This window comes from Canis lupus, chromosome 20, assembly GCF_003254725.2.
Source record: "Canis lupus dingo isolate Sandy chromosome 20, ASM325472v2, whole genome shotgun sequence".
Lineage (NCBI taxonomy): Eukaryota > Metazoa > Chordata > Mammalia > Carnivora > Canidae > Canis > Canis lupus.
Window position 1 is genome coordinate 42,051,024 of NC_064262.1, and position 23,472 is coordinate 42,074,495.

The window sequence follows — 23,472 nt, forward strand, 5'->3', positions numbered from 1 at the left end:
AAGTCCATGCAAGTGGTGTGGACTGGTGGAAGCTGGGGAGAAGGCTAACGAGCACCTGCAGCAGAATAGCTACCTCCACACAGGAAACCCTGTGTTGGCAGTGATGGGGTGAACTGCCTGACTTTAGGAACGTTGGCATTACTTGGTGAAGGGTACTTTTGGTAACGTAGGAGAGCTGTTCTTTAGAGATTTTCAAAATCTACTCACAGAGAAAAAGTAACTGTATATGACATTTTCACAGGTTAAACATTTAAGGTTTTGTACAGATTTTGGTTTTAGGTTCTTTATCAAGAACAAAAGAAAGAGGTTTATTCAGCCTACCTATGCCATAGAGGTACTGAATGAAATATTAATTGAATGAATCTGTCAGGAAAGTAGCTGAGGACTTCCTTGATTTCTATAGTGTTTATGTCTCAAGGCTTCTGTCACAACCCTAAAATTCGTAATGGAGCTACAACAAGAGGAATTTGTAAGCACCACTACAAAGCAATTCAGACTTTTATGGATGGTTTTATAACATACCTTTTCATTACCCATGACTCTGACAGTCTCTGCCTTTTAATTGGTATGTTTAATCTGTGGACATTTAGTAAATGTGTCAATAAGATTGGGCTTAAGGTCTATACCCTTACTATTTTCTCCTTTTCATCTATCTTCTGTGGGGATTTTCCTGCTTTCTTTTGGATTAATTTATATTTTTCCCTAAAGTATTTCATTGGCTTTTCTATTGGCTTATTAGCCATTCCTCTTTGTTTTTAGTAGTTGCTCTAAGGAGTGGTTATCCGAGTGTAGTGTGGGGACCTTAGGGATTTTAAGACTGTTTCAAGGGAGCCATGAGGTCAAAACTTTTTTCATAGTAATACTAAAATATCATACGCTTTTGCCACTCTCATCCATTCACAAGTACACTGGAATTTTCCAAAGGATACAATGGCATGATTGAATGAAGGAGGAAATAAGAATCCAGCTGTCTTCTGTTAAGCCTGACATTAAAGAGATTTCCAAAATGTAAAACTATGCCACTCTTACTAATTTCTTCAGTTTTGGAAAAGAAAGTTATCTTTTCACAAAAAAAATTATATTCACATGATGAGTTTGTTAATAATTTTAAAATAAATTAATATTTTTCCCTGTTTAATTTCTAATATAAATTTGGATAGATAGAACCCATATGAACAAAAGCTCTCTGGGGTCCTCAGTATATGGAAAGCAAAAGGGAATATCGAGACCTAAAAGTTTGAGAACTACTGCTCTATAGTTTGCTACAATATGAATATTTATCTTGTTATAGTCTTCTGTTGTATCAAATACTATTTTATTGATAATAGTAGGAACCTACTTACATTTTGTCCGCTCTTGTCCATTGTGCTGCCATACTTTTTTTTTATTCTTTCATACCCCAGAATTCAGTTTTTTTTTTAAACAGTTTGTTATAAGTTAATGAAATTTTTTTAAACTTGGAAGCAGAATCTTATATTTACTCGCATATTTACCATTTCTTGTATTCTTTATTCTTTGATGTAGATTTGAGCTTTTTTCTGAATTCATTTTCCTTTAGACTGAAGAATTTCCGTAACATTTTTAGTTATTTAGGTCTAATGGTGATGAATTCTCTCAATTTTTGTTTGTCTGAAAAAAGGTCCTTGTCTTTTTCCTCTTTTCTTTTTTTTACTAGACTATTTTTAAAAGCAATTTTAGGTTCATGTCAAAATTGAGCAGAAAGTGCAGAGGTTCCATATGCCCCTCTGTCACCACACATGCATAGCTTACCCCCACTGTCAACCACCTGCCAGAGCAGTCCAGTGAACCTACACTGACTTCTCATTATTACTCAAGTCTATAGTTTGCATTAGGATTCTTGATGTTGTATACTCTGTGGGTTTAACAAATGTGTAATGGTATGTAGCCACCATTATAGTATCAGACAGAGTAGTTTCACTGCCATAAATATCCTCTGTGCTCCCCGTTTGTCCCTCCCTTCTTTTCTACCTCCCTCATCCCTATCCCTGACAACCACTGATCTTTTTACTGTCTCTGTAGTTTTGCTTTTTACAGAATGTCATGTAGTTGGATTCATGTAGTATTTGTCCTTTTCAGATTGACGTCGTTCACTTAGCATTCTGCATTTAAGGTACCTTCATACCTTTTCGTGACTTGCTAGCTCATTTCTTTTTAGCACTGAATAATATTCCATTGTTTGGATCGATCACAGTTTATATATTTGTCCTCTAGCTACTAAAGGACATCTTGGTTGCTTCCAAGTTTGTGCAAGTTCTTTACGGGCATAAATTTTCCATTCAGAGTATGTTTTGTTTTGCAAGAAACTGCCAGACTCCTAACTTTATTTTTTTTATTTTTATTTTTTTTTTAAGATTTTATTTATTTATTCATGAGAGAGAGAAAGAGAGGGAGGGAGGGAGACACACACACATAGGCAGAGTGAGAAGCAGGCTCCATGCAGGGAGCCCGATGCGGGACTCAATCCCAGGACTCCAGTATCAGGCCCGGGCTGAAGGTGGCGCTAAACTGCTGAGCCACCTAACTTTATTTTTGAGGGATATTTTCACTGGATAGAGAATTCTAAATTGATATTTTATTTCCCCCTTTCACCACTTTAAAGGGTGTTATTCCATTTTTTCCTTACTTAAAATTGTTTCTAATAAGACTATACTTATCTTTGTTCCCCTAAATATGTCTTTCTTCCTTTCTCTCTGCATGGAGAGAAATCTTAATCTTCTCCTTATAATTGGTTTTGAAGAATTTGTTTGTGATATACCTTGATGTTCTCTTGTGTTCAACTTCTGTGGTTTTTTGAGCTTTTTGGATCTATGGATTGGTATTTTTCATTAAATATGGAAATAGATTATTTTATGTCAGTTACGTTTTTTCAGCTCTGAAGTTTCAGTTGGCTATTTTTTTTAACTTTATTTATTGTTTTTAAGTTTTTATTTATTTATGATAGTCACACAGAGAGAGAAAGAGAGGCAGAGACATAGGCAGAGGGAGAAGCAGGCTCCATGCACCGGGAGCCCGACGTGGGATTTGATCCTGGGTCTCCAGGATCACGCCCTAGGCCAAAGGCAGGCGCTAAACCGCTGCGCCACCCAGGGATCCCCAGTTGGCTATTTTTAATACTACTGATTTCTTTGCTATTTATGTATTCCTTTATATCTTTGTTTTTTGTTTTTTGTTTTTTTTTAATATTTTTTTCTTTATTTATTTATGATAGTCACACACAGAGAGAGAGAGAGAGAGAGGTAGAGACATAGGCAGAGGGAGAAGCAGGCTCCATGCACCGGGAGCCCGATGTGGGATTCGATCCCGGGTCTCCAGGATCGCGCCCTGGGCCAAAGGCAGGCGCCAAACCGCTGCGCCACCCAGGGATCCCTCCTTTATATCTTTGAATGTTTATAATGTGCAGCTTCACTTTCATTTCTGGTCATGTTTCTAGTGATTAATTTTTCTTGTGGTTATCAGATTAAAATTTTCCTGCTTCATGTGCATCCATTAATTGTCATTTGAACATTAGACATTGTGATTGTTATGCCATTGAGTTTCAGAGTTTTATTTTCCATTAAAGACTGATAAGTTTTGTTCTGGCAGCCAGTTAATCTATGGATGTTTGATTCTTTAGAAATTTCTTCTTAATCTTTGTTAGGTTGGTTCCAGAGTAGTCTTTTCTCTTGGAACAACTACTACTACCTAGTCTTCCTGGGATTTCCACTGAATGCCTTGGGTTAATGCCAAGGTCTCTTCACTCCAACTTGTAGAAACTTGAATGTTTCCCAGCCTTCTGTGAGCTCTGGAAATTGTTAGTTTATAGCTCATCTCAGACACTTTGAACTCCAGTCTTATCTCTTTAGCTCACTGATACCAGCATGCTATGTTCTACTTAGGTTTTCCTCCCTACTCTGGGTTTTGGCACACAAAAAGAGCCAGGATACTCAGGGCATACCACCTTTTTTTCCCCTTGTTTCTGGGATTGTAATCCAGTGCTGCTTAATGTCCTATGGCAACTGTTGTTTCATGTATTTTGTCTAGTGTTTTGGTTGTTTACAGTGAGAGAGATAGCTTGTTAACAGTTAACTTGTCATGGCAAAAAGCACAAGTCTATGGAAGGGCTTTGAAAAAACAAAACAGGGGTGCCTGGGTGTCTCAGTGGTTGAGCGTCTGCCTTTGGCTCAGCTCGTGATCCCAGGGTCCTGGGATTGAGTCCTGCATCAGGCTCCCCTCAGGGAGCTTGCTTCTCCCTCTGCTTATGTCTCTGCCTCTCTCGGTTGTCTTTCATGAATAAATAAATAAAATCTTAAAAAAAAAAAAAAAAAGAAAAAACAAAAGAACTTTATTGAGTATAACATACCTACCATAAAATCTGTAGTTCTTTTATGTTTACAATTTAATGGCTTTTAAAAAAATATTTATTCATGAGAGACAGACACCAGAGAGAGAGGCAGAGGGAGAAGCAGGCTCTTTGCAGGGAGCCCGATGCGGGACTTGATCCTGGATCCCAGGATCATGTCCTTAGCCGAAGGCAGATGCTCAACTGCTGAGCCACCCAGGTATCCTCAATTCAATGGCTTTTTAATAAATTTACCAAGTTATGCAACCATAACTATAATCTGCTCTTAGAACATTTTTATGCCCTTCAATAAGATTTTTCATACCCTTTTACACTTAATCCCCATACCTATCCCAGCCCAACCACAAATCTGTTTCATTCTTGATAGATTTGCCTTTTCTGGACATTTTCATATAAGTGGAATTATATAACATATGGTCTTTTGTGACTGGCTTCTTTCATAAGGTAATGTTTTCAGAGTTCACCATTGTTATAGCATATATCCTTGTTATAGACTCCTTGTTTGTTTGTTTTTTTTTAAGATTTTATTTTATTTATTCATGAGAGACAGAGAGAGAGAGAGAGGCAGAGACACAGGCAGAGGAAGAAGCAGGCTCCATGCAGGGAGCCCAGTGTGGGACTCGATCCCGGGTCTCCAGGATCACGCCCTGGGCCAAAGGCAGGCACCAAACTGCTGAGCCACCCAGGGATACCCTATAATCCTTGTTATAGCATATATTCAAATTTCATTTTTATGGCCGAATAATACTCCCTTGAATAAATGTCACCATATTTTGTTTCTCCATTTACCAGCACCAGTTAATGGACATTTGGGTTGTTTCCACTCATTGGCTGTTATGTATAAGGGTATATGGACATTTGTGTTGTGAGTCTTTGGACATGCATTTTCAGTTCTCTTGGGTGAATATTTAGGAATGAATTGCTGGATGATGGGACTAATTTATGTTTGACTTTTAAGAAACTGCCAAATGATTTTCTGAAGTAGCTATATGAGGGGTGCCTGGGTGGCTTAGTCAGTTAAGCATCTGCCTTTGGCTTGGATCATGGTCTCAGGGTCCTGGGATTGTGCCAGGCTCCCTGCTCAGTGGGGAGTCTGCTCGTTCTTCTCCCTCTGCTCCTCCTCACCCTACTTGTGCTCTCTCTCACTTGTTCACTCTCTCTCAAATAAATAAATAAAATACTAAAAATAAGTAGCTATATCATTGTACATTTCTACTCCAGCAGTGTATGAAGGTTCTGTAGGAGTTTTTGTAGAAACAGGTATTCAAGGGGAAAGGCTGCTAAGTATCATGTGCTTCCAGCAAAAAAAACTCTGGACATTCACTCTGTATTTAGCTTCTTAGCCTTTTATCTCTGATTGTCAGCTTTACCTTTTCTTATATTTCTATGAGAAAATCCAAACAAAAGGCATCTATTCTGTTATTAACCCTTTGATCTGGATATAACCAATGAAAGAAGAAATGAGTTTTGATTTTCCAGCCAAACTTGCCCTGAAGCACAAGTCAAAGGCTTGAGATGTCAGTCTTTGGATCCATTTCCAGAACATAGTCTCTAATATCAATATCTACTCTTACTTGGATAGCGAGGGACTTACTTGGGTCCAGCCTTCCTAACCGGTTTTTATGACTGTACTCATCTCATTAGCATCTCAAAAGGCAGGAGAAGGATGCTGGGGAGTATGTTTTTATTCCTTCTATCCAACTGTTTTTCATCTTTAGGCTTTCATGTAAGTTTTAATCCCCTTGGGGGTACAGATTGTACCATTGATTTATAGGCCTTGTGTGAGGTATTAGGGATAGAAAAAGAAATAAAACTGAATACAGTCTTCATGAAGTTCATTCTAAGTAAAGAGCCACATCAGGGCTCCTAGGTGACTCGGTTAAGCGTCCAACTCTTGATTTCAGCTCAGGTCATGATCTTAGGGTTGTAAGATGGAGCCCCGAGTCAGACTCTATGCTGGGTGAGGAGCCTGCTTAAGATTCTCTCTCTCTAAAAAAGGAAAGAGAGGGAGAGAGAAAGAAAGAAAGAGTGAGCCCCATCTATAAATCAAGAACCCAGTGGGATAATTGCTATATTAGAAGTATGTACAAAATGCTATGGGAGCCCAGTGATTAATGGTCTGAGAAGATGTGCTATGTCACAGAAGACATGATTTTACCTATAGCCAAGGTGGGCAGGAAAGAACATTCTAAGTAGATAAAACAGTTTTGGCAAAGGTGTAAAGTCAGGATAAGACAGAATGTATATAGGAAATAATATAATTTGGTACAGTGAGAGTTTGGTGCATATGGGGTAGTGAACAAGACAAAAAAATGGAAATGTAGGTCATATTTAAACTGTCTAAGATCTTGGTGTCCTACTAATGTGATTATTGTATGAAAGGTACTTGGGAGCCAGTGAGTGCTTTTAAAGTAAAGGAATCAGATGTGTTTACCTTAAGCAAAACAGGGTTATGTGAAAAAAATGAGATTGGTAGCAGGGAGATAAGGTTGGAGAGAATTATAACAGTTTAGGCAAAGTGAGAAACTAAGAGTGGAGATGTTAGGGACTCCTGCAAAGACATTTGAGAGGCATCATCATCAGGGCTTCACAAACAAGTATGTGTGGAAGAGGCAGGGATGACCCACCATCCTCATTTGTAGTTTGGGGAGATAAGATCCCATTATTCAGTCTAGGGGTTGAAGGAAAGATCAGGAGGAGGTTTGGAAATATATTCAGTATGGAATTTGAGCTCCTTTACAGGATTCAGGGTAGGAATGACTGGTAGGCAGTTAAATCTAGATTTGAGCCATCATTAAATTAGTGGGTTTTTTATTTGAAACATTAGGGGGATATGGTACCTGCACGGGGAAGGTGTGTAATGGGCAGAGAATTCTTTGAAGAGTGCTATGTGGTGCTGGATGGGTGGTTTTGAAAGTTTTTGATGCTGAGACTAAGCATCTGTGAGAGCCCTCCTTCTCTGTTTTCCTCCAGTGTTGTTCCCTCCTCTTGGTCATCTTGTGCTCTCTTCCATCATCCGTCATGTGGTGAGTGTAAAGTCAAGCCTTCCCTTTGAGGATCCCAGACGTGAATCATTCCTGACTGCTTACGTGATCGAAAGGCAGCAGTTTTTACTACTGGTTTTTGGCTTTTAATTAACATTCAGACACAAGTGTAGTAGATGTCCTAAGTGTAACTATGTTGTGTTAAAATAGTGGTTGTAAAGTGTTTGTTGTATTGAGGGAATTGGAGGAGGATGGGATCCGAGGCCAAGAGTCTTTTCAATTGATGGTGCCATCTTTGGCATTGGGGTAATTTGCAAAAGAATTCCATGTGAAATCACTTCCCAGCAATGGAGGAGAGAACCAGGAAATCAGATTTGAGAGAGTATTGTCAGAAAACAGAGCCCAGATCTCTGCAGAGCAGATGGTGAAGTTGCCCACTAAGCATGGCCTGATGGATAGAGGGGGGACCAGAGAGAAACTTCCAGGGCTGCACTACACTCTAGGCCAGATGGGAAGAGGAGGAGGCCTTCTGGTTCTTAGCAGTATCTTTAGGACCTCAGTTCCGGGTTTATCAGCCCTGGGAAATAGAGCCTGTGTGTAATCTAGTCAGGCTTTTGAAACACTATTTCTAGAAATCGCCATGAGATCTTTTTGTTCCTGTCCAGTCCTTCCTTCCCCAATCCCCACCTTTTTTTTTTCTTGACAGAATAAAGTGTGGTGCCTTATTTAGAACCCAAACACTGAAATATTTTTGCTCTTTCTGCTACCAAAGGGTCACAACTCCAAAACAGAATATACTGAGCTTTTATTTTCAAGGCTCCTTCTCACTTAACCTTTTAATTGTGATGTATAAGTCTTGTGCATTGCAGAATTTAAGTTGAATTGTGTAGTTTCTGATAAGCTCAAATTCTGCTTCTGGATTCATGCTGCCCTGAAAGATAAAGTTCCTCCTTGAATAATATTTTACATCTCCTGTTCCAAAGGGTATTTAATTAAATTCAGGGAGAAGCATTAGGCTGGTATATTCTGCTCTCTTTGTCAGGACTCCTTTCAGCCAGCCTGTGCTCCTGAGTCCCAGGGCACATGGGCTTTGTGCTTTGGTTATTTCTGCCTATATTATAAAGGATTGAGCTTGCATGTGTTTTGTTACACACCCAGTGTGTGGTTACCAGAGCCATCCAATAAGCTTAAAGTCATTCCTTTGCTAAGCCAAAAAAACTTGAAACCTCACCTTGGATAATGTGAAGGTACTGAGGCCTTCCTATTATATTTATATCTGATCATATTCTAACCAGACTCCCTGGAATCCAGACATGCCCCAAATGAAGGCTGACAGCAGGATGATCTGCTAAAGGCAGTAAGCTCTGGCTATATACTAAGTCCTCTCCCCACATTTCATTGTGTGCTCTCATCCGGCCACTGTTCACATAGGTTCCCACCAGGATTCTCCATTGGCTGATGCTGCCCCAGGAAAAGGCAACCTGATGATTGCTGAGGCCCTAGGAAAACATTGCTTTCTCACCTAGCAGAGTGCTTTCCACCTCTCTGATGGTTCCTAGTGGTCTCAGTGAGACCACTTGCAGGACAGGTAGATATTCTCTACCCCATGAAATAGCTTAATTTTTCAGGACCCTTGGTCCAGGCTAATGATCTTTTGTGGTGCTAAAGGATTTTTAATTGGTAGTCAGCATTTGAGAAGGTTAACCCTGGTTTTAAAACCTTACCTATTGTAGAGATGCTAACATTTTAAATGGGAGTTTTCTGGAATCAGGGAAGTTTTTCATATCCGTGTCCATCAAGTGCTGTCCTCAGCTCTGACTCTGGCTCCAGGTATTGTTTGGCATTGGACCTGAGTAAGCGTTAACCAGTTTATGAAATCATTTGTTATGCCATTTGTGGACCACAGAGCAAGAGAGGTACATGAATTTTAGTGCTCTCTAGAGTGCTTCATTTTGGTTTATGATTTCCATGATGTAAGTCTAGGCACCCTTCATTTTAACATTTCCTTTCTCAATCCCAATTGCTCAGCACTCAAAAGGACTGTGAAAGCTCCTAGACAGACCTCAGTGGACTGTGCTCTGTAACTGTGTTTTTAAAGCCCTCCCAACCTCACCAAGTCAGAGATTAAATTAGAAAGCAATTAAATATGCACTAGATTTATTTAGCTTTCTGAACACATACCCCATTCAGAGGGAAGCAGAACATTCCTCTTTACACAGTGCCCTCACTGAGAGCCTGGCCTCTTCTGCAGGATCAGGAGCCTTGAGATGGTTGTCATACCTCACGGGGCTTTTTGTAGCTGTTGCTGTTGATTTCTGAGTTCTCTGAGAGAACAGCTGAGGGTGTGTTGCAGTCTCCCTGGCTTATTCAGACCGTCCTTGGTCCCTTGCTGCCTGAGGTCTTGTTGTGAAGCATAGCCACACACTCTACTGCTGGAAAAATAACCGCAAGATCCCAAAGCAAAACATCAGAAAATTGAGTTTCTGTGTGCTTTTTGGTCTTGTTTCCTGAGAACAGGTTGACTATATTCTTTCTATTCTGCCCTCCCTCTCCTGCTCCCACAGCAGCAGAAGTAGAAAAATGGAAAATATGTAAAGCTTTTATAACAAATCAGAGAAAGCAGATTTGTAGCAGCCCAAAGCCAAGGGAGTGCCACCTTTCTTTGGAGCCAGTCCAGAGCAAAGGGAGTTGAACAGCTCCTTCATCACCAGCGCCTTCAGACTGTTTATGGAAATGGAGGAATCAGCACTGGGGGATGGGTTGGGAACAGAAAAATTCTCTGCTCTCAGCGGCTAGCAAAAATATGAAGTATCTGTAATAACAACTGCAGTTTCTACGTCCATCTGAACTCTTTCAGAAGAGAATGCTTATAAATCTTTTCTGTGGAAAAGCAGGTTTACTCCTGAGGGGCTTGATGGTTGGGGGTGGACAAAGGTCTGGGGAAATGGCCTTGGGCAGGTGCTCTGAATGCCAGGGCTGCGAGCCCCTTACCTCTCGGCAGTGTCTGGCTAGGGGGAACTTGGCAGCTTCCCCTCTAGCACAGCTGGAAGGGAGTATTTTTAGGTTTGTCATCATCTTACCAGCTTGGGACAGAATATCTTCTGTGTCTTAGCATCTACTCATCTGCTCACTGACTTGGATGACCCTCGTCTCCTTCCCCCTATACTGCGACATGTCTTTAGTCTTTACATTCCTGAGCTGGAGATACCAACCTCCAAGGAGCCTCTCCTGTATATTGAGACAGTTTTGTACAGTCCAGACAGTTCTGCCTTTAGAGAAAAGATGATGAGTTCACAAGGGGAGTAGAGGGGCCTGGATAAGGACCGTGGTGTGGTCTGACCTTCCAGTTTTGTGGTGAAAGGTCTAGAGAACAGAGCATTTTGCCTTTGTCTTGGAATCCTAGAATGTCAGAGTCAGGAGAGGTGGAGCTCACTGAGCCCAGGCCTCACTTGGCAGTGTGGGTACTAAAGCTCCGAACAGGGACCTCAGTGGTCCATCACACAGCATGTTCCTCTGCAGAGGTGACTCTGAAACAACTGGAAATGTTTAGTACATCAAGGATGTAACTTTAACTTAAGCAGAGAACTTGGTTTACAGGAAGGAGGTGACAGGATTGAAACATGAGGTGAGACTGGTAACAGCAGCCAGCTGAATCTAAGCCATGCGCACTTAGGATTGGCTTACTCTAATCCTAATGGATCCTAAATATTAGGAGTCAGGTGTCCCATCTGGGGGAAAGAAAGGAAGGTTTTGGAAGAGCAGGGCATCACTGACCTGACCTCTTATGCCAGCACTGTTTGTTTTCTTTTGCATTTCTAGACCTCAAAAAAGCCTAAGACAGCAGAAGCAGACACCTCCAGTGAACTGGCTAAGAAAAGCAAAGAAGTATTCAGAAAAGAGGTAAGGTTTGGTGGGTATGGGCCCTAAGCTCTGCAGGCTCAAGCCTAAGCCCTTTCTTTTCTTGTCCTAAGTGGTAGGCTGCCCTGCCTTTGGGTGTTCCTTTGCTTCTGTGCTATGACTGTATAGTTGTTGTGTGAGGAGGACCCATTGGAATGGTCCTTTACAGGTGGGTAATAAGCACTTTCATATCCATTATCACTTCATTCCTGTAACTGCTCTTGAAGTAGGCAAGACAGAACTGTCATTCTTCTTATGTAGGTGGAGTCGCTCTTAAGGTTCAGAAGTTCTAGACAGAAGGCCTGAACTCAGGCCCCCTAGCTCAAAGTCTAGTGTTCTGTTTTGGTGATGTCTCATTCAGTGGCAGCCTCATCCTCACGGGATTGGAGAAAGTAGCTCCTCTTCATGATGCTTTAAGTGTGTTTCCAGCTGTCAGGACACTGACCTTGTCTGCCTCAGGGCATCTAGATTCTAAACTCCGGTCTTGATTCACCAACTGTTGGAAGAAACAGACCTGTAAATGAGTAATGGCAGCTGTGTGTGGAATATGCCATCTTAGGGCTGGAGGCCACTGTTCAAGGTGTCAGGCAGGGCTGTTGAGTTGGGGGTAGGAATGGGCCAGGTAGATCAGGAGGGGTATAACTTCAGGCAGTAGAATGTACAGAAGCAAAAGAAATCCTCATCCCTCCTAGGCAATTGTAAGTAGTCCATTGGCCGTACGTAGCACAAGGTATGTGAGGGGTGTTGGAAGATGAGGCCAAACAGTGTTGTGTGTCTGGCAGTTACCAGGTGCCATGATAAGGACTTGAAGCTAGGTAGAAGGAATCCCCTGACTGTATTTGGGGAAGCAGATTGAAACGAGACTCTATGAAGGCCAGAGGACCATAGAAAAATTGAATAAATGCCCTTTCCAGGGCTTTAGCTTTAAATCAAGAAACTTAGTTTCTTGCTCTCCCCTTCTGAAATTACTGGTATTTAAGCTCAGCCAACCAGCAGCTGTTGGAGTGCCTGCCTATGATACTTGACCTTTGAATGTCGGGAGCTGCCTGGAGTTTCAGGGATGGGTAGACTCTGTTCAATGTCTTTTGACAAAATGGCGATTGTTGACCTCTTTGCTTCCTTTGTACCCTGGACCTTAGCACCACAGATACTTCAGAGGTTCCATGCCAGGGGAGTCTCTCTTGAAAGCCACTGGTAGAACAGGCACTACAGAGACAGTTCAGGAGGACACTGGAAGTTGTGTATCGGAAAGTGTCCTACCCTGGGGCTTCTCCCACCAGGAGAACATGCCTGCATGTGCTTCACGTTGTTGTGGGATGGATCCAATGGAGTGTGACACAGAATCTAAGTGATCTTCCATAACAAAATGCCTGTGTTTCTGGGGTTGCTGAGCCTCCTGGTAGCACTGGAATGTTCTCTCTACTCTGCCTCCAAGGCTACAGGCTCTTCATGCCAAGAAAATGAGATTTGTTAGCTGAACACAGGGGCTGCCATGAGATTCAGCAGTGAAGTCTTGCTGGTGGGTCTCCTCTTCTGCTCTAAGTCAGGCTTGCTTGTCTACCCAAGGCAGCTTTCCCCCCCCTCTCGGGGCTGACCTAAGATCCTTATCTCTCCTATCCCACTAGCCTAGTAGCATTCTTTTATCCAAACCAGCCAACCTGAGTGGCAAAAAGGGAAGGATTGGCTATCTCATTATTTCCTCAGTGCAATCCTTTGCCCTCTCCGGACTTCTGAGTAGTATGTGCTCTTTCTCCCACCTACAGATGTCCCAGTTCATCGTCCAGTGCCTGAACCCTTACCGGAAACCTGACTGCAAGGTGGGAAGAATCACCACAACAGAAGACTTCAAACACCTGGCTCGCAAGGTATCCCTCTGTTCTGAAGATGTTCTGGGCAAACCATGTACCTTTCGTCCTAGAAAGTGGGTTTTCCTTGCCACAGGCTTGGCTGGGGACCCAGGAAGAGGGGGAGGGAAGGTTAGGGAACGCAGGGCACCCTACTTGAGGGTAGGGTTGGTGGTCCTCTAACAGACTTGCAGAGCTGAGCCTCCCCTTTCTGGTGACCCCAGCACCAGCCTGCCCCAGCCTCTCTCTATTAGACCCCAGTCTTGGTGAGAAGGGCCCTGAGGCACCAGGCTGGCCTTAACCCCTGAAATCCTTTCCACTCTGGTCTCTCTTCCTGTGTCCTGGACAGCTGACGCACGGCGTTATGAATAAGGAGCTGAAGTACTGTAAGAACCCTGAGGACCTGGAGTGCAATGAGAATGTGAAACACAAAACCAAGGAGTATATTAAGAAGTACATGCAGAAGTTTGGGGCTGTGTACAAACCCAAAGAGGACACTGAATTAGAGTGACTTGTGGGGCCAGGGTGGGAGGACAGGTGAGCAGGTAGGACCGACTCGGGAGAAGAAACCCCGTGGGCCCGCTGCCCCCTTCCCTCCCCCTCTGTCAGGGCTGTGCTACTGGTGACACATCGCCCTGGGGATTTCAGACCTGCAGATTTCAACTGAAAGCCACGAAATCGAGCTCCATCTGCAACAGGCGATCCCTGGTCAGGAGCTGTTGGGGTGTGGTTGGAGGCCCGTCAGAGGCAAGGGCTTAGGGAAGGACCCCGCTAAGATCCTGGCCAGGCCTAGCCCCACTCCCAAACCTGGGTCTCCTCCTTGGCGGTGCTGTCAGCGCACAGACCCATGCGCATCCCCACCCATAACCCTTCACCCTGACGATCTGTATTATATTTTAATGTATATGTGAATATATTGAAAATAATTTGTTTTTTCCTGGTTTTGTTTGTTTTTCGTTTTGCTTTTAGCCTCTACGTGCTAGATCACAGGAAGACTTTGTAAGGACGGTTTTAAGTTCTCCTGCAAGGTTTAATTTGTTATCATGTAAATATTCCAAAGCAGGCTGCCTTGTGGTTTTGGCCAGCCTTGTGCTATGTTGATAAGATTGATTTACTGCTTAAAATCACTTTACTTTATCCAATTTTTACTGAACTTTTTATGTAAAAAATAAAATCAATTAAAGAACTTGGCATGTGTGTTCCCTAAAAGCTAGTCAAGCATGTTTGTATATAGTGGTGTCACCGGCAAGAGAAAGGAGAAATGGCGGCCACAGATGTAGGAAGTCCAGAGTTAATCCTGGAACTCGGAGTTCATCACAGGCCTTGTTCCCGAAGGTCCCACTACGACTGACACTTGTGGCCTTAGGATCTTATGCCTGTGTTCAGGGTGGAGTCAACTTGTACTACATGTATTCCAGAGCAAAAAAAGTAGCCTGAGGGCCTGGTCGGCCCTGGGCTTCTCTGTACTTTGGTTCATAGATCAGGCAGGAGAAAGGTACGTGTCTTCCCTTTTACATCTCCTGGCTGTTGGGAGAGGCGCTGACCCTCTTCCCTCCAGAACTTGAGTTCCCCAAGCTCCCTGGATTGCTCTTTTAACTTGCAGGTTAAAAGACCCCTCCCACTACGCACCCTGACACTGGGCTTGGACACTAGAGGGAGGACGCCTGTAAAGGGGTACAGTGCACAGGCTCTCATGAGAATGGACATCTTGAGCAGCCCGGGTGGCTTAGGGGTTTAGCGCTGCCTTCAGCCCAGGGCCTGATCCTGGAGACCCGGGATTGAGTCCCACGTCGGGCTCCCTACATGGAGCCTGCTTCTCCCTCTGCCTGTGTCTTTGCCTCTCTCTCTCTCTCTCTCTCTCTCTCATGAATAAAATAAAAATTTTAAAAAAAAGAGAGAGAATGGACATATCCTGGAAGAGGCAGGGCTGTGGCGTGACCCTCCTCCCCACCACCCTTTGATGGACCAGTTGTCTGGGCTGTGAGGCTTTAGGCCAGTCTGGAGCCATCCTAGCAAGAGATTGGTCCCCTTTCTTTCTCACCAGGGCTAATTTGCTGCCTGCAGCAGCACCCTCAGGGAAGAAGCTGTGGCCCACCGAGTCTTAGGCAGGTGGTGGATGGCAGAGTGCTTGCCTGCTGGGTGCTGCGCTGGGCACCTAGAGCTCCAGTAGTGCTCATTTGAAACTTACAACCCTGGGGACAGAGTTGGCAGGGTTGGATGAGGAAATTCAGGCTCAGAGAGGCTCAGGAACTCATATCCTCATTGTTAAAAGAGAAAAACACCTATTTTAAAGTCCTACTCATTGGACATGCCATTTAACAATGTAGCCATAGTGTTTTCCCATGCTGCTGCAACCTTCAAAACTTTAAAATACATTATACCAAATGAATGGACTAACTCAACCCTCTTAACTTTTGAGAGTTGTTACAGAGAGTATCTCTGTTCCTGTATACATTGAAAGGGAATGTCTCTCTTTGGGTGGGTTTGCGGTGCAGGGATGTGGTCCCATGCTCTGCTTCTGCTTGCCACCAAGTCAAACTCGTGGTTTGACCCCAGGCTCCAGGTTTCAGATTTTCCAAGGAAATTTAGGTGGTGGTCCATTAAAGGTGGTGACCGGGGAGCTGTAGAGTTTCAGACAGGACACCTTTGAAGAGGGATTGTGTTATCTCAGCTCCCTATGGAGTTTTTTCAAAATCTTTTCCCATTCCACACACCCCTTGACATCTTCAGACTCCAGTCCCTCCATTGTCATAGGGGTGCCAGCCAATCCAGAAGCTGTTGGGTGCCACTCGGCACAGGCTTCTACATTCTGTGCCAGCCCAGTCCTCGATTGCCCTGCGGCTGACTTGCTGCCCAGGCAGCTATGAGGTCTACCAAGTGTACTGGTCTGATTTTGGCTGACTGAATGCTGTGCCTCTCCTGCTCTTTCTCCTTGGTTATTGCCCAAAAGTCATCTCCAGATTGAGGGAGCTGTAAACCTGCCCTTCCTGCAGGACAAGATTTCCAGGGTTAAGCAGTCCTGGCAAACAGTTTCTGGAGAGCAGCAGTCTGACATCTGGCATTCACTGAGCAGCTAATCTCAGTCACATCTGTTGGCAGAGGACGGGGTCTACCTGAAGCCTCCCTGGGCCAGCACTGGATCCCACAACTCCTGAGTTTGGGTGGCTATGTTGCTGAAGTGCTCTGCCTGTCGTGGATGCCTGGATGGTGGCCACTGTTCCTTCTTGGACAGGGGCCTGTCCACTGTAGCAACCCCTTCCAAAGGAGGTAACCAGCCTGCCTGCTTCTCCCTTCAGGGCGGGCCGATGCGTGGGGTACGGGTAGTTTGGCTACAGCTGCTCTGCCCTCAGCTGCCCCTCAGGTGGGTGGGATGACCCATTTGCCCTTGGCTTGTGTGGAAATCACATAAGCAGCTGTGGAAGCATGTTTGGAACTCCTTCCTGAGTCTGGAACGTGAGTCTTGTAAGGACAGTCTTTCTTCCTTTTTTTAATCTAGAGACCCGAGGCCCTTGGAAGCTAGCTCCCCAGGGTGTCTGCCTCCAGCCTCCCCTTGATACTGGTCACAGCAGAAGTCACAAAAATGGTCTCAATCCCAGGGCCCCTCAGTGCCAATCTGAAACTGTAACAGGTGGGGGACCTACTGAATGTGCCCTTCTATTTATCATTCTCCAGCTAAGGAAGCTGTGAGTGCAGAAAGGTAAAATAGCTCCCTAACACGCACAGCCAGTGACCCACAGATGCAGGGTGTGAGCTCCAGCCTGCACCGTCTTCTACAGGAGTATACTGCTTCCAGCTCCTGTATCCCAGAGACCCTCCTTTTTCTGGGCCTCTGCCTCATGGCCACCCAACTGTCCCACAGGCCCAAGGAGTCAGAGGCAGCACAGTAGTCCAAAGTTGCCTTTAATGAGATACAAAAGTAGAAAAACCAGTTGACGCTAGATAAGGGAGGTGTAGTGGGGAGGGGGAGGGCAGGACCACGTCTCACTGCTAAGTCCCTCCCCATGTCCTGGTCGCTGTCCTGGAGGAAGGTAGGGCAAGGGGAGGTGAGCGGTGGCTGGACCTTCTGTGTTCCCTCCAAACAGAGCAGGCTGAGGCCACCAGTGCCAGGAAGCTCATGAAAGGGAAAGCACACGTGGCTGTGGGGGGAGCACCAGAGCAGGTTCCCTGAGAGGCCCGGCCGTGGTGGCATCACTCACACCACAGAGCAGCCCTCAGCCGGGGGACCCAGGACCCGGAGCACATCTTCACGGCCCATGGCAGCCAGGGTGTCCTCTAGCACCCTCAGGGTGGCACCACTGCCTTCTTTGACAGCCCAGTCCCTAAGCAGGGTGTGGGCTGGCAGCTGGCCCCGGGCTATGACCTCCACAGCATCAGCCGGGTAGCCCAGGCGGCCTGCTAGGCCCTGCCAGCCCTTGTCAGCTTCGCCCGATGCTTCCAGGAGCCGCTCCACTTCCTCTTGCTGCGGCCGAGGGAGGTGAAGGTAAAGCCGGCAGCCAAGTTCAGGATGTGACCCTGGGGTGGGAGACGTGGGGGACGCGAGAGGGTCAGGTGGGCCGGGTGGTATGGCTGAGCTGGGTCTAAAAGTCTGTAGATGGGTAAAGAGGCTCACCCTGGCTGGGGGCACAGGGCTCCCGACCGCTAGGATTGTCCAGGAAGACAATGCTGTCACCATGCCTCTGGTCCCTGTCGAGGTCCCCCAGCTCTGCAGTCCGAGCTTTGGCCAGCTGCTGTCTTTGTTTATGTGAGCGCCAGCTGTGGGGAGCAGAGGGAACCCGCCAACCTGTTCCAGCCTTCACTGAGACACAGTGCAGATGGGGAGGGGTGTGCTATGGGGCAGTGCCCAGAGTACCTACCACTTGAAGGCCACGTAGGCGAGCAGGCCGAGGACCACGGTGGCCAAGAGGGCACAGTAGACGGGGATAATGTTGCCTGAGGCCCCTGGAGGCTCAGGGGGGAATGGAGAGGAGGTATTGGGAGCCAGAGCTCCCCCAACCCACACCCCTTCCCCATCCCTGTCCTGCATCCTCTGTGTCTTATCTATAGAAGAAAGGACAAAGAAGATCAAGAGCAAGGAATCAAGGCCAGGTCCCTGAGTAGCCTCACTTAGGTTTTGCTGCCAAAAATGTTTGAAACAACAGTCCCTACTTCGTGGAATCAAACACTCACACCACGGCATCCAGATTAGCTCGTTATCCCAGGCTCATCTCCCGCAGCCTCCTCTCTGCTCACCAGTCTTGGACACCTAGCCCTTCCCGGGGGGACCCTCCTCCTGGGTTTTCAGACATCTGCACTTGCTGTTCTAACTTCTCCAACTGGCAGGTATCCCCTATTCTGGGAAGGCCTCCTTGATCTCTCCCATTTCTGGCTCCTGCTGTACCTTCTCTATTGGAGCATTAAACCATGCATCCTGTCTCTCTCAGCAATCTGGACTAGGAGAGCAAACTGATACACACTGGTCCCCCATGGGGGCCTCTGCACATGAGGCCTTTTAAATTTTTGCAAAATAAAGTTGAGCTAGGAGGCAAGTAAACGCTGCTGTTCACTTCTGCTGGGAGGCCAGGAAATCACAATCCCGTGCAGGCAGGGCATAGGGTCCAAGGACTCCAGAGTTTGTGACTGGACCTGTGTCATCTCCCCACCCACCCAGTGCCCAAAATGTGGATCAGAAGGTACTTACCCACGTGTACCGTGCCTTCTCTGTGGCTGGAGTTGTGAAGCATGGCTCTGCTGGCTAGCAGTGATCCCAGGGACTGCATCTCCTGGAGAAGGGGTTGGAGTGTCATGGCAACACTCAGGCAAGGGGGCTGGGAGACTTCTCTGAGTCCAAAAGTGGCTGTGTGTAGCAAGATGGGGGAAATCCTTCAGGCCAGGTGTTGGGAGTCTGTGTCTCCCCCCACCCTCTGCTCCTGGCTCACTCCATCCTGATTCACTCCAGGGCTGGTTATCACCCCCCCCCCCCACCTCCCCATTCACCAACCTGACAGTTTCCTCCTGTGTCAGATGGGGTGGGGTGGACAGAGCCAGCCCCCACAGGCCAAAGCTGGAGGAGCCAGGGTGCAGGAGGAGAGCAGGTTGGAAACCTCAGCAAATCCCTGGTCTGAGTCCAGGGCTGGCATGGGAGGACCAGAAACTCCCATCCCCACCGCCGTCAGAGCCAGGCTGGAGACTTGCCAGTGGGGGCCTCCCCCAGACTTGTCAGCATAAGCTGAGGAACCCAACACCCTAAGCTCCAAAGGCACAGCTCCCCCAAGTGACTGTGACCCCACTCCTGCTTCCAGGGCCTGTGTCCAGCCCTCACCTCCTGCTCAGAAACTGCTCAGGAAGGTTCCTGGTGGGTTCAGCCAGAGCAGAGAGCATAGGGCCCCAGAGGCCCCCTGGTTCTTTTCTCATCTGGGAACTCAGCCTGGGAGCCAGAAACCTCAAGGACAGGACTACTCAGTCCCAGGACCCGTCTGGACCTACAGGCCTGATCCTGCGGGGACTGGCTCCCTAAAGCCGGGTTAAGAGAAACCACATCTGGACTAGAATGGCTCCTGCCAGGAAAAGGCACGGAGAAGAAACGTGGGGGCAGGCCCTCCAGCTCCCAACTTCCACCACCACATCCGGTCTGGTCTCCAAACTCACTTCCCTGCCCAGTCAGCAAGTGGGTCGGGGTCAGAGGCGGTGGTGGCCCTTCCAGGAGTGAGGCTAGTGCGTCTGTGTCACTGACCACACACGGGGCCCTTCCCGGGCCTGGCTGGCAGGTGGGCCTGTGAGCAGCGCGCCTAGCCGCAGCCAGGCCTGCAGACGTCCGCCCGACCCAGCCACCGGCCGGAGCTGCGGGGCGGGTGCCCCTACCCCCCTACACACACACACACACACACACACACACACACGTCTCCAGGCCGTAGAACACGCCCACGCGGGGCAGCGCGCACGCTCGCGGGCCTCGACGCGGGGTTCAGAGAAGCAGCCCTGGGCTCTCTCGGTCCGGGGAGCCCCGGGCGCGTTCCCAGCCCCCTCCTACCCTGCTGGGGCTCCCAGGATCCGCTCGGCCGGCGGGACTCGGGCCCCTACGCCCCCAGGCTGCGATGGGCCGGCCGGGAAGGCGCGGCGCGGCGCAGGACCGGGCGGGGAGGCGGCCCGAGCGCCCACGGAGGAGCCGCCTAGGCCGGAGCGCGGGGGCGCGGGGCGCGCGGGGGCGCGGGGGGCGCGGTCGCCCGGGGCCCCGCCCCGCCCCGCCCCGCGCAGGAGCGCGCACACGTGCAGAGGCGCAGCCGGGCGCGGCGGGGCTGCGGACAGCGCGCGTGGTCCCGGGGGGCTCCCGGGCCGGGGTACCGAGCCCAGGACGGCGGCCTGGGCAGGCGGAGGCGCCGCGCGCACGCATACTCGGAGGCGAAGCAGCTACAAAACTAGGCCAGGTTTATTGCCGAGAGCGCGGGAGCGGGGGGCCGCCTTTAGAGATTAAGGCCACAGCCCGGCCCCCGGGCTCCGCCGGGACGCGAGGTTTGGGAGCCTGGGCTCCCGCCCCGCACTGTGCAAAAAGTGCTGTGCGGCCGCTCCGGCCGGTGCCGGGCTCCGGGCGGCCCCTCTGCCGGCGAGGGGCGGGACTTCCGGGAGCGAGCCGCCCGCCAATCCCTGAGCTGGGCGGGGGTGGGGTCCCGCCCACCCCCGGAGCCGGGCCGCGCGGCCGCCGCGCGGGCGCCTCCCCCCGGCTCCCCCGACTCCCGCCGGCTGCCGGGGCGGGGCCTGCGCGGTGGGCGGGGCAGCTGTCAGCGCGCCTCTCCCGGGTTGTACTCCGTCTCCCCCGAGGACACCTGCGAGATGCGCCTGGAGGACCGCCACAGCTTCCGCGCGAACTGGCTGCTGCGCGCCTGGGGGAGCGGAGGCGGGAGCAGTAGGACTGCGGAGAGCGGGGCCAGGACCGGCCCGCCCGCCCGCCCGCCCGCCCGCCCGCGCGCCCCGCCCTCGACCTCACCTCGGAGGGCTGCCCCGCGCCCACGACAATCAGCTTGCCGTCCTCCAGGCCCACGAGCACGTGGCTGCGCTCCTTGGTCACTGCCACGCTGCGGATGGGCACCTTCATGGGAAGGGGGGGCGCCGCCGGGAGCAGTCTGCAGGGAGGGAGACCCGAGCTCTCAGCTGCAGGGCAGCTTTGTCTTCATCCTCTGTCCGCTCAACGCTCAACACTCGGATCTCCCACAGGTGTGTGGCTAAGGGGGGCCCGGGGCAAGATCAACCCACTGGGGGACAGGAGACAGGCCCTGAAGAATGTGCCATGGACATGTTTAGGGATCATGAGTGGGTCCCGCACGGGAGGGGGGTTGGTAGAGGGGTCGAAGTGCGGAGTACCTTTTGTTATCCTCTGCCAATGCCCATCACCTTGAAGGTCCAATGAACTCATAAATAGCGTCACTCACTTGTTCAGGTGGAGGATGTGCAGGGCACACTGGGCTGTGCCCAGCAGAACAAAGTCCTCTGTCACCGCCAGGGCTGTGGGCTGCTCTACCAGGGGCAGTGAAGCCCGTAACTTCCCATTCACGGAGTACAGGTGCAAGGAGTAGGTGACCTGGAAGAAGCAAGAGGGGTCAGCAGGGACAGAATCCCAACTACCCCTTTCTCGGCTGAGCACCGTTCTTCCATACCTGAGCCCCCACACGCTCCCGCGCCGAGCTCTGTACCACAATGTGGCCCTCAGACCCCAGCGCCAGATGGAACACGGGTCCGGGTAATGTGGCCCCCGGGGGCCGTAGTGCTGCCACAAACTGGCCACGGCGTACAGTGTGGATGATCACAGTTCCATCCTGTAAGAAGGCAGCTTAGGGTACTGGGCAGGGGTCTTCAATCTCCAGGGACATTGTCTAGCAAACTGGGCCTCCCCTGGGCACAGACACGCACACACACCTCAGATCCCGATACAGCCATGTCGAGTTCAGTGTTGATGGCCACACAGCTTACTGCAGCCTCATGCCCATAGAGGACCTGCACGGGCTTTGACGCCAGTCCCACAGAGAGGCCACCCTGTGGGGAGCCAGGGTTGGCTTAGGACTGGGGACATCTCACTACCCTGGCCCCTGAGTGAGGAGGCTAAGGCTCAAGAAAGTGATGGTCTTATCCAAAGCCAGAGAACTGGAGGGTCATGGAGACCCGGGCTTGCTCACGGTGGCAAGAGAAGGGCAGGACTGACAGTCAGCTGAGGGGCAGATGGGCTGCAGGTCTGGACTGTGGGGGCCCCACGGGGCTGCCCATCCAGCACACACCTCCTGCAGGAGCCGCCACACCATGCACGTGGTGTCCCGGGAGCCTGAGATGAGGTAGATGCCACAGGTGTCCAGTGCAAGGCAGGTCACCACGTCTGCACCGGGAGGGTACAAACGGAACAGAGGAGTCACACCCTCCCTGGCCAGCTACCCCTGCCTGCACCACCCCAGCTCCAAGGCCATGCATACCAAGGTGACGGTTGAGTTGCTTCAACAGCTTGCCCCGGGGCAGTGCAGTCACTCGCAGGCTGCCATCCCAGTGGCCACCACTGAACAGCAGCTTTGCGTCGGGGGCCACTGCCAGGGCTTGCCCACTCACGCCACTTTCCGGCACCCACGGGCCACTCAGCAGTCGTTGCATCCTGTCCCGATGAGGGGGATGACAGGTGGGGTGAGGCCAGGCCAACACAGAAGACCCAGGCCCTCAGAGACCTTGGCCAGACCCTTCAGCCAGCCCCCACCTTGACTAGGTGTGTGTGTGGGTGGGGGAACAGCTCAGGATACAAGGTATTTAGAGCCCACCCCTGCCCACCTCCCTCTCTCCTACTTGGGGTTGCCTATGGTGGGGTCTTTGTTGAAGCTGAAGTAGTTGTTTATGTTACGGTCATAGGGCAACCAGTTGTGGATGCCCAGCAGCCCACTGGCACTCACAGTCACCTGTGGGCAAGAGGGGACAGAAGTGGGTGTGAGGCAGAGTCAGAGAGGGGTGGAGCTGGGGTGGGCGCTGCCCCGAGCACTTACCAACAGATCTGAGGAGCCCTGGATGGTGAAAGAGTGGGACTGCCGGTGGGGGACCACGGCCAGCACCAGGGGCACGCCTTCACTGATGACCTGCAGAGGAGAGTACGGGGCCGGCTGTGCCCGAGTGGTCGGCCAGGAACCCCACACCCCTACCCACAACCGGGGCACCATTCTTTCTTCTCCTCTCAGCCCCCAGTGCTGGCAGACTAGGTGTCAGAGGGCAGAGGTCCCTCTGCCAAACAGGAGGGCATCTCAGAAAGTGAGGAAGTGAGAAGCTGGGATGGACAAGGCAGGTCTCAGAGTCTCACTCTTGGGCTCAACTTGGTCTTCCCATCCTCTTACTTCATGTCCCCCATTTGCTGGCAGGAGGGGAAGAGAAGCTAAAAATGTCAGGCCCAGGGGCCTTC

At 49.3% G+C, this 23,472-nt stretch overlaps 3 protein-coding genes across 18 annotated transcripts in view; 1 reads left to right on the forward strand and 2 right to left on the reverse strand.

Annotated features, from left to right (window-relative positions):
• The window catches only part of SETD2 (SET domain containing 2, histone lysine methyltransferase), a 125,261-nt gene extending 110,990 nt beyond the window's left edge, over window positions 1-14,271 (forward strand). Inside the window, exons 19-22 of one of the 4 annotated variants that reach the window (XM_025458319.3) lie at window positions 11,164-11,244; window positions 13,005-13,106; window positions 13,435-13,622; window positions 14,055-14,271. In XM_025458319.3, the coding sequence (XP_025314104.1) occupies window positions 11,164-11,244; window positions 13,005-13,106; window positions 13,435-13,596 (345 nt within the window). In that variant the 3' untranslated portion in view covers window positions 13,597-13,622; window positions 14,055-14,271. Of the gene's footprint in view, window positions 1-7,333; window positions 7,387-11,163; window positions 11,245-13,004; window positions 13,107-13,434 lie in introns of those variants that run through there. The other 3 variants (XR_003140981.3, XR_003140982.3, XM_025458317.3) reach the window with 3 other exon arrangements.
• A 2,696-nt stretch (window positions 14,272-16,967) lies between these two features.
• On the reverse strand, window positions 16,968-20,243 carry LOC112666849 (death domain-containing membrane protein NRADD-like). Of its 5 annotated transcripts, XM_025458313.3 has the most exons (6): window positions 20,092-20,179; window positions 19,063-19,125; window positions 18,763-18,918; window positions 17,939-18,122; window positions 17,695-17,837; window positions 16,968-17,597 (listed from the first exon to the last, which is right to left on the reverse strand). In XM_025458313.3, exons 3-6 carry the CDS (start codon window positions 18,866-18,868, stop codon window positions 17,278-17,280), a joined length of 753 nt encoding a protein of 250 aa, XP_025314098.1. In that variant the 5' UTR covers window positions 18,869-18,918; window positions 19,063-19,125; window positions 20,092-20,179; the 3' UTR covers window positions 16,968-17,277. The 5 variants fall into 5 exon arrangements, with proteins under 5 accessions (XP_025314098.1, XP_025314097.1, XP_025314100.1 ...); XM_025458312.3 differs by lacking the exon at window positions 19,063-19,125 and having other exon boundaries at window positions 20,092-20,243; XM_025458315.3 differs by lacking the exons at window positions 19,063-19,125; window positions 20,092-20,179 and adding an exon at window positions 19,795-20,076.
• A 226-nt stretch (window positions 20,244-20,469) lies between these two features.
• NBEAL2 (neurobeachin like 2) overlaps window positions 20,470-23,472 on the reverse strand; it is a 29,502-nt gene continuing 26,499 nt past the window's right edge. For 8 of the 9 annotated variants that reach the window (XM_025458303.3, XM_025458308.3, XM_025458307.3 and 5 more), the window contains 9 exons: window positions 23,066-23,155; window positions 22,872-22,981; window positions 22,514-22,686; window positions 22,325-22,419; window positions 21,969-22,085; window positions 21,710-21,868; window positions 21,485-21,633; window positions 21,043-21,178; window positions 20,470-20,938 (listed from right to left, as the gene is read on the reverse strand). In XM_025458303.3, coding sequence (XP_025314088.1) covers window positions 20,837-20,938; window positions 21,043-21,178; window positions 21,485-21,633; window positions 21,710-21,868; window positions 21,969-22,085; window positions 22,325-22,419; window positions 22,514-22,686; window positions 22,872-22,981; window positions 23,066-23,155 — 1,131 coding nt within the window. In that variant the 3' untranslated portion in view covers window positions 20,470-20,836. Of the gene's footprint in view, window positions 20,939-21,042; window positions 21,179-21,484; window positions 21,634-21,709; window positions 21,869-21,968; window positions 22,086-22,324; window positions 22,420-22,513; window positions 22,687-22,856; window positions 22,982-23,065; window positions 23,156-23,472 lie in introns of those variants that run through there. The other variant, XM_025458309.3, reaches the window with a different exon arrangement.

Coding starts and splice junctions, on each gene's coding strand:
- LOC112666849 (XM_025458312.3), bottom strand. CDS start 18,868: ATGACACTCCAACCCCTTCTCCAGGAGATGCAGTCCCTGGGATCACTG. Junction 17,838..17,938: donor GCCTACGTGGCCTTCAAGTG/GTAGGTACTCTG, acceptor TGCTCCCCACAG/CTGGCGCTCACATAAACAAA. Junction 17,598..17,694: donor GCCCTGTGCCCCCAGCCAGG/GTGAGCCTCTTT, acceptor CTCCCACCCCAG/GGTCACATCCTGAACTTGGC.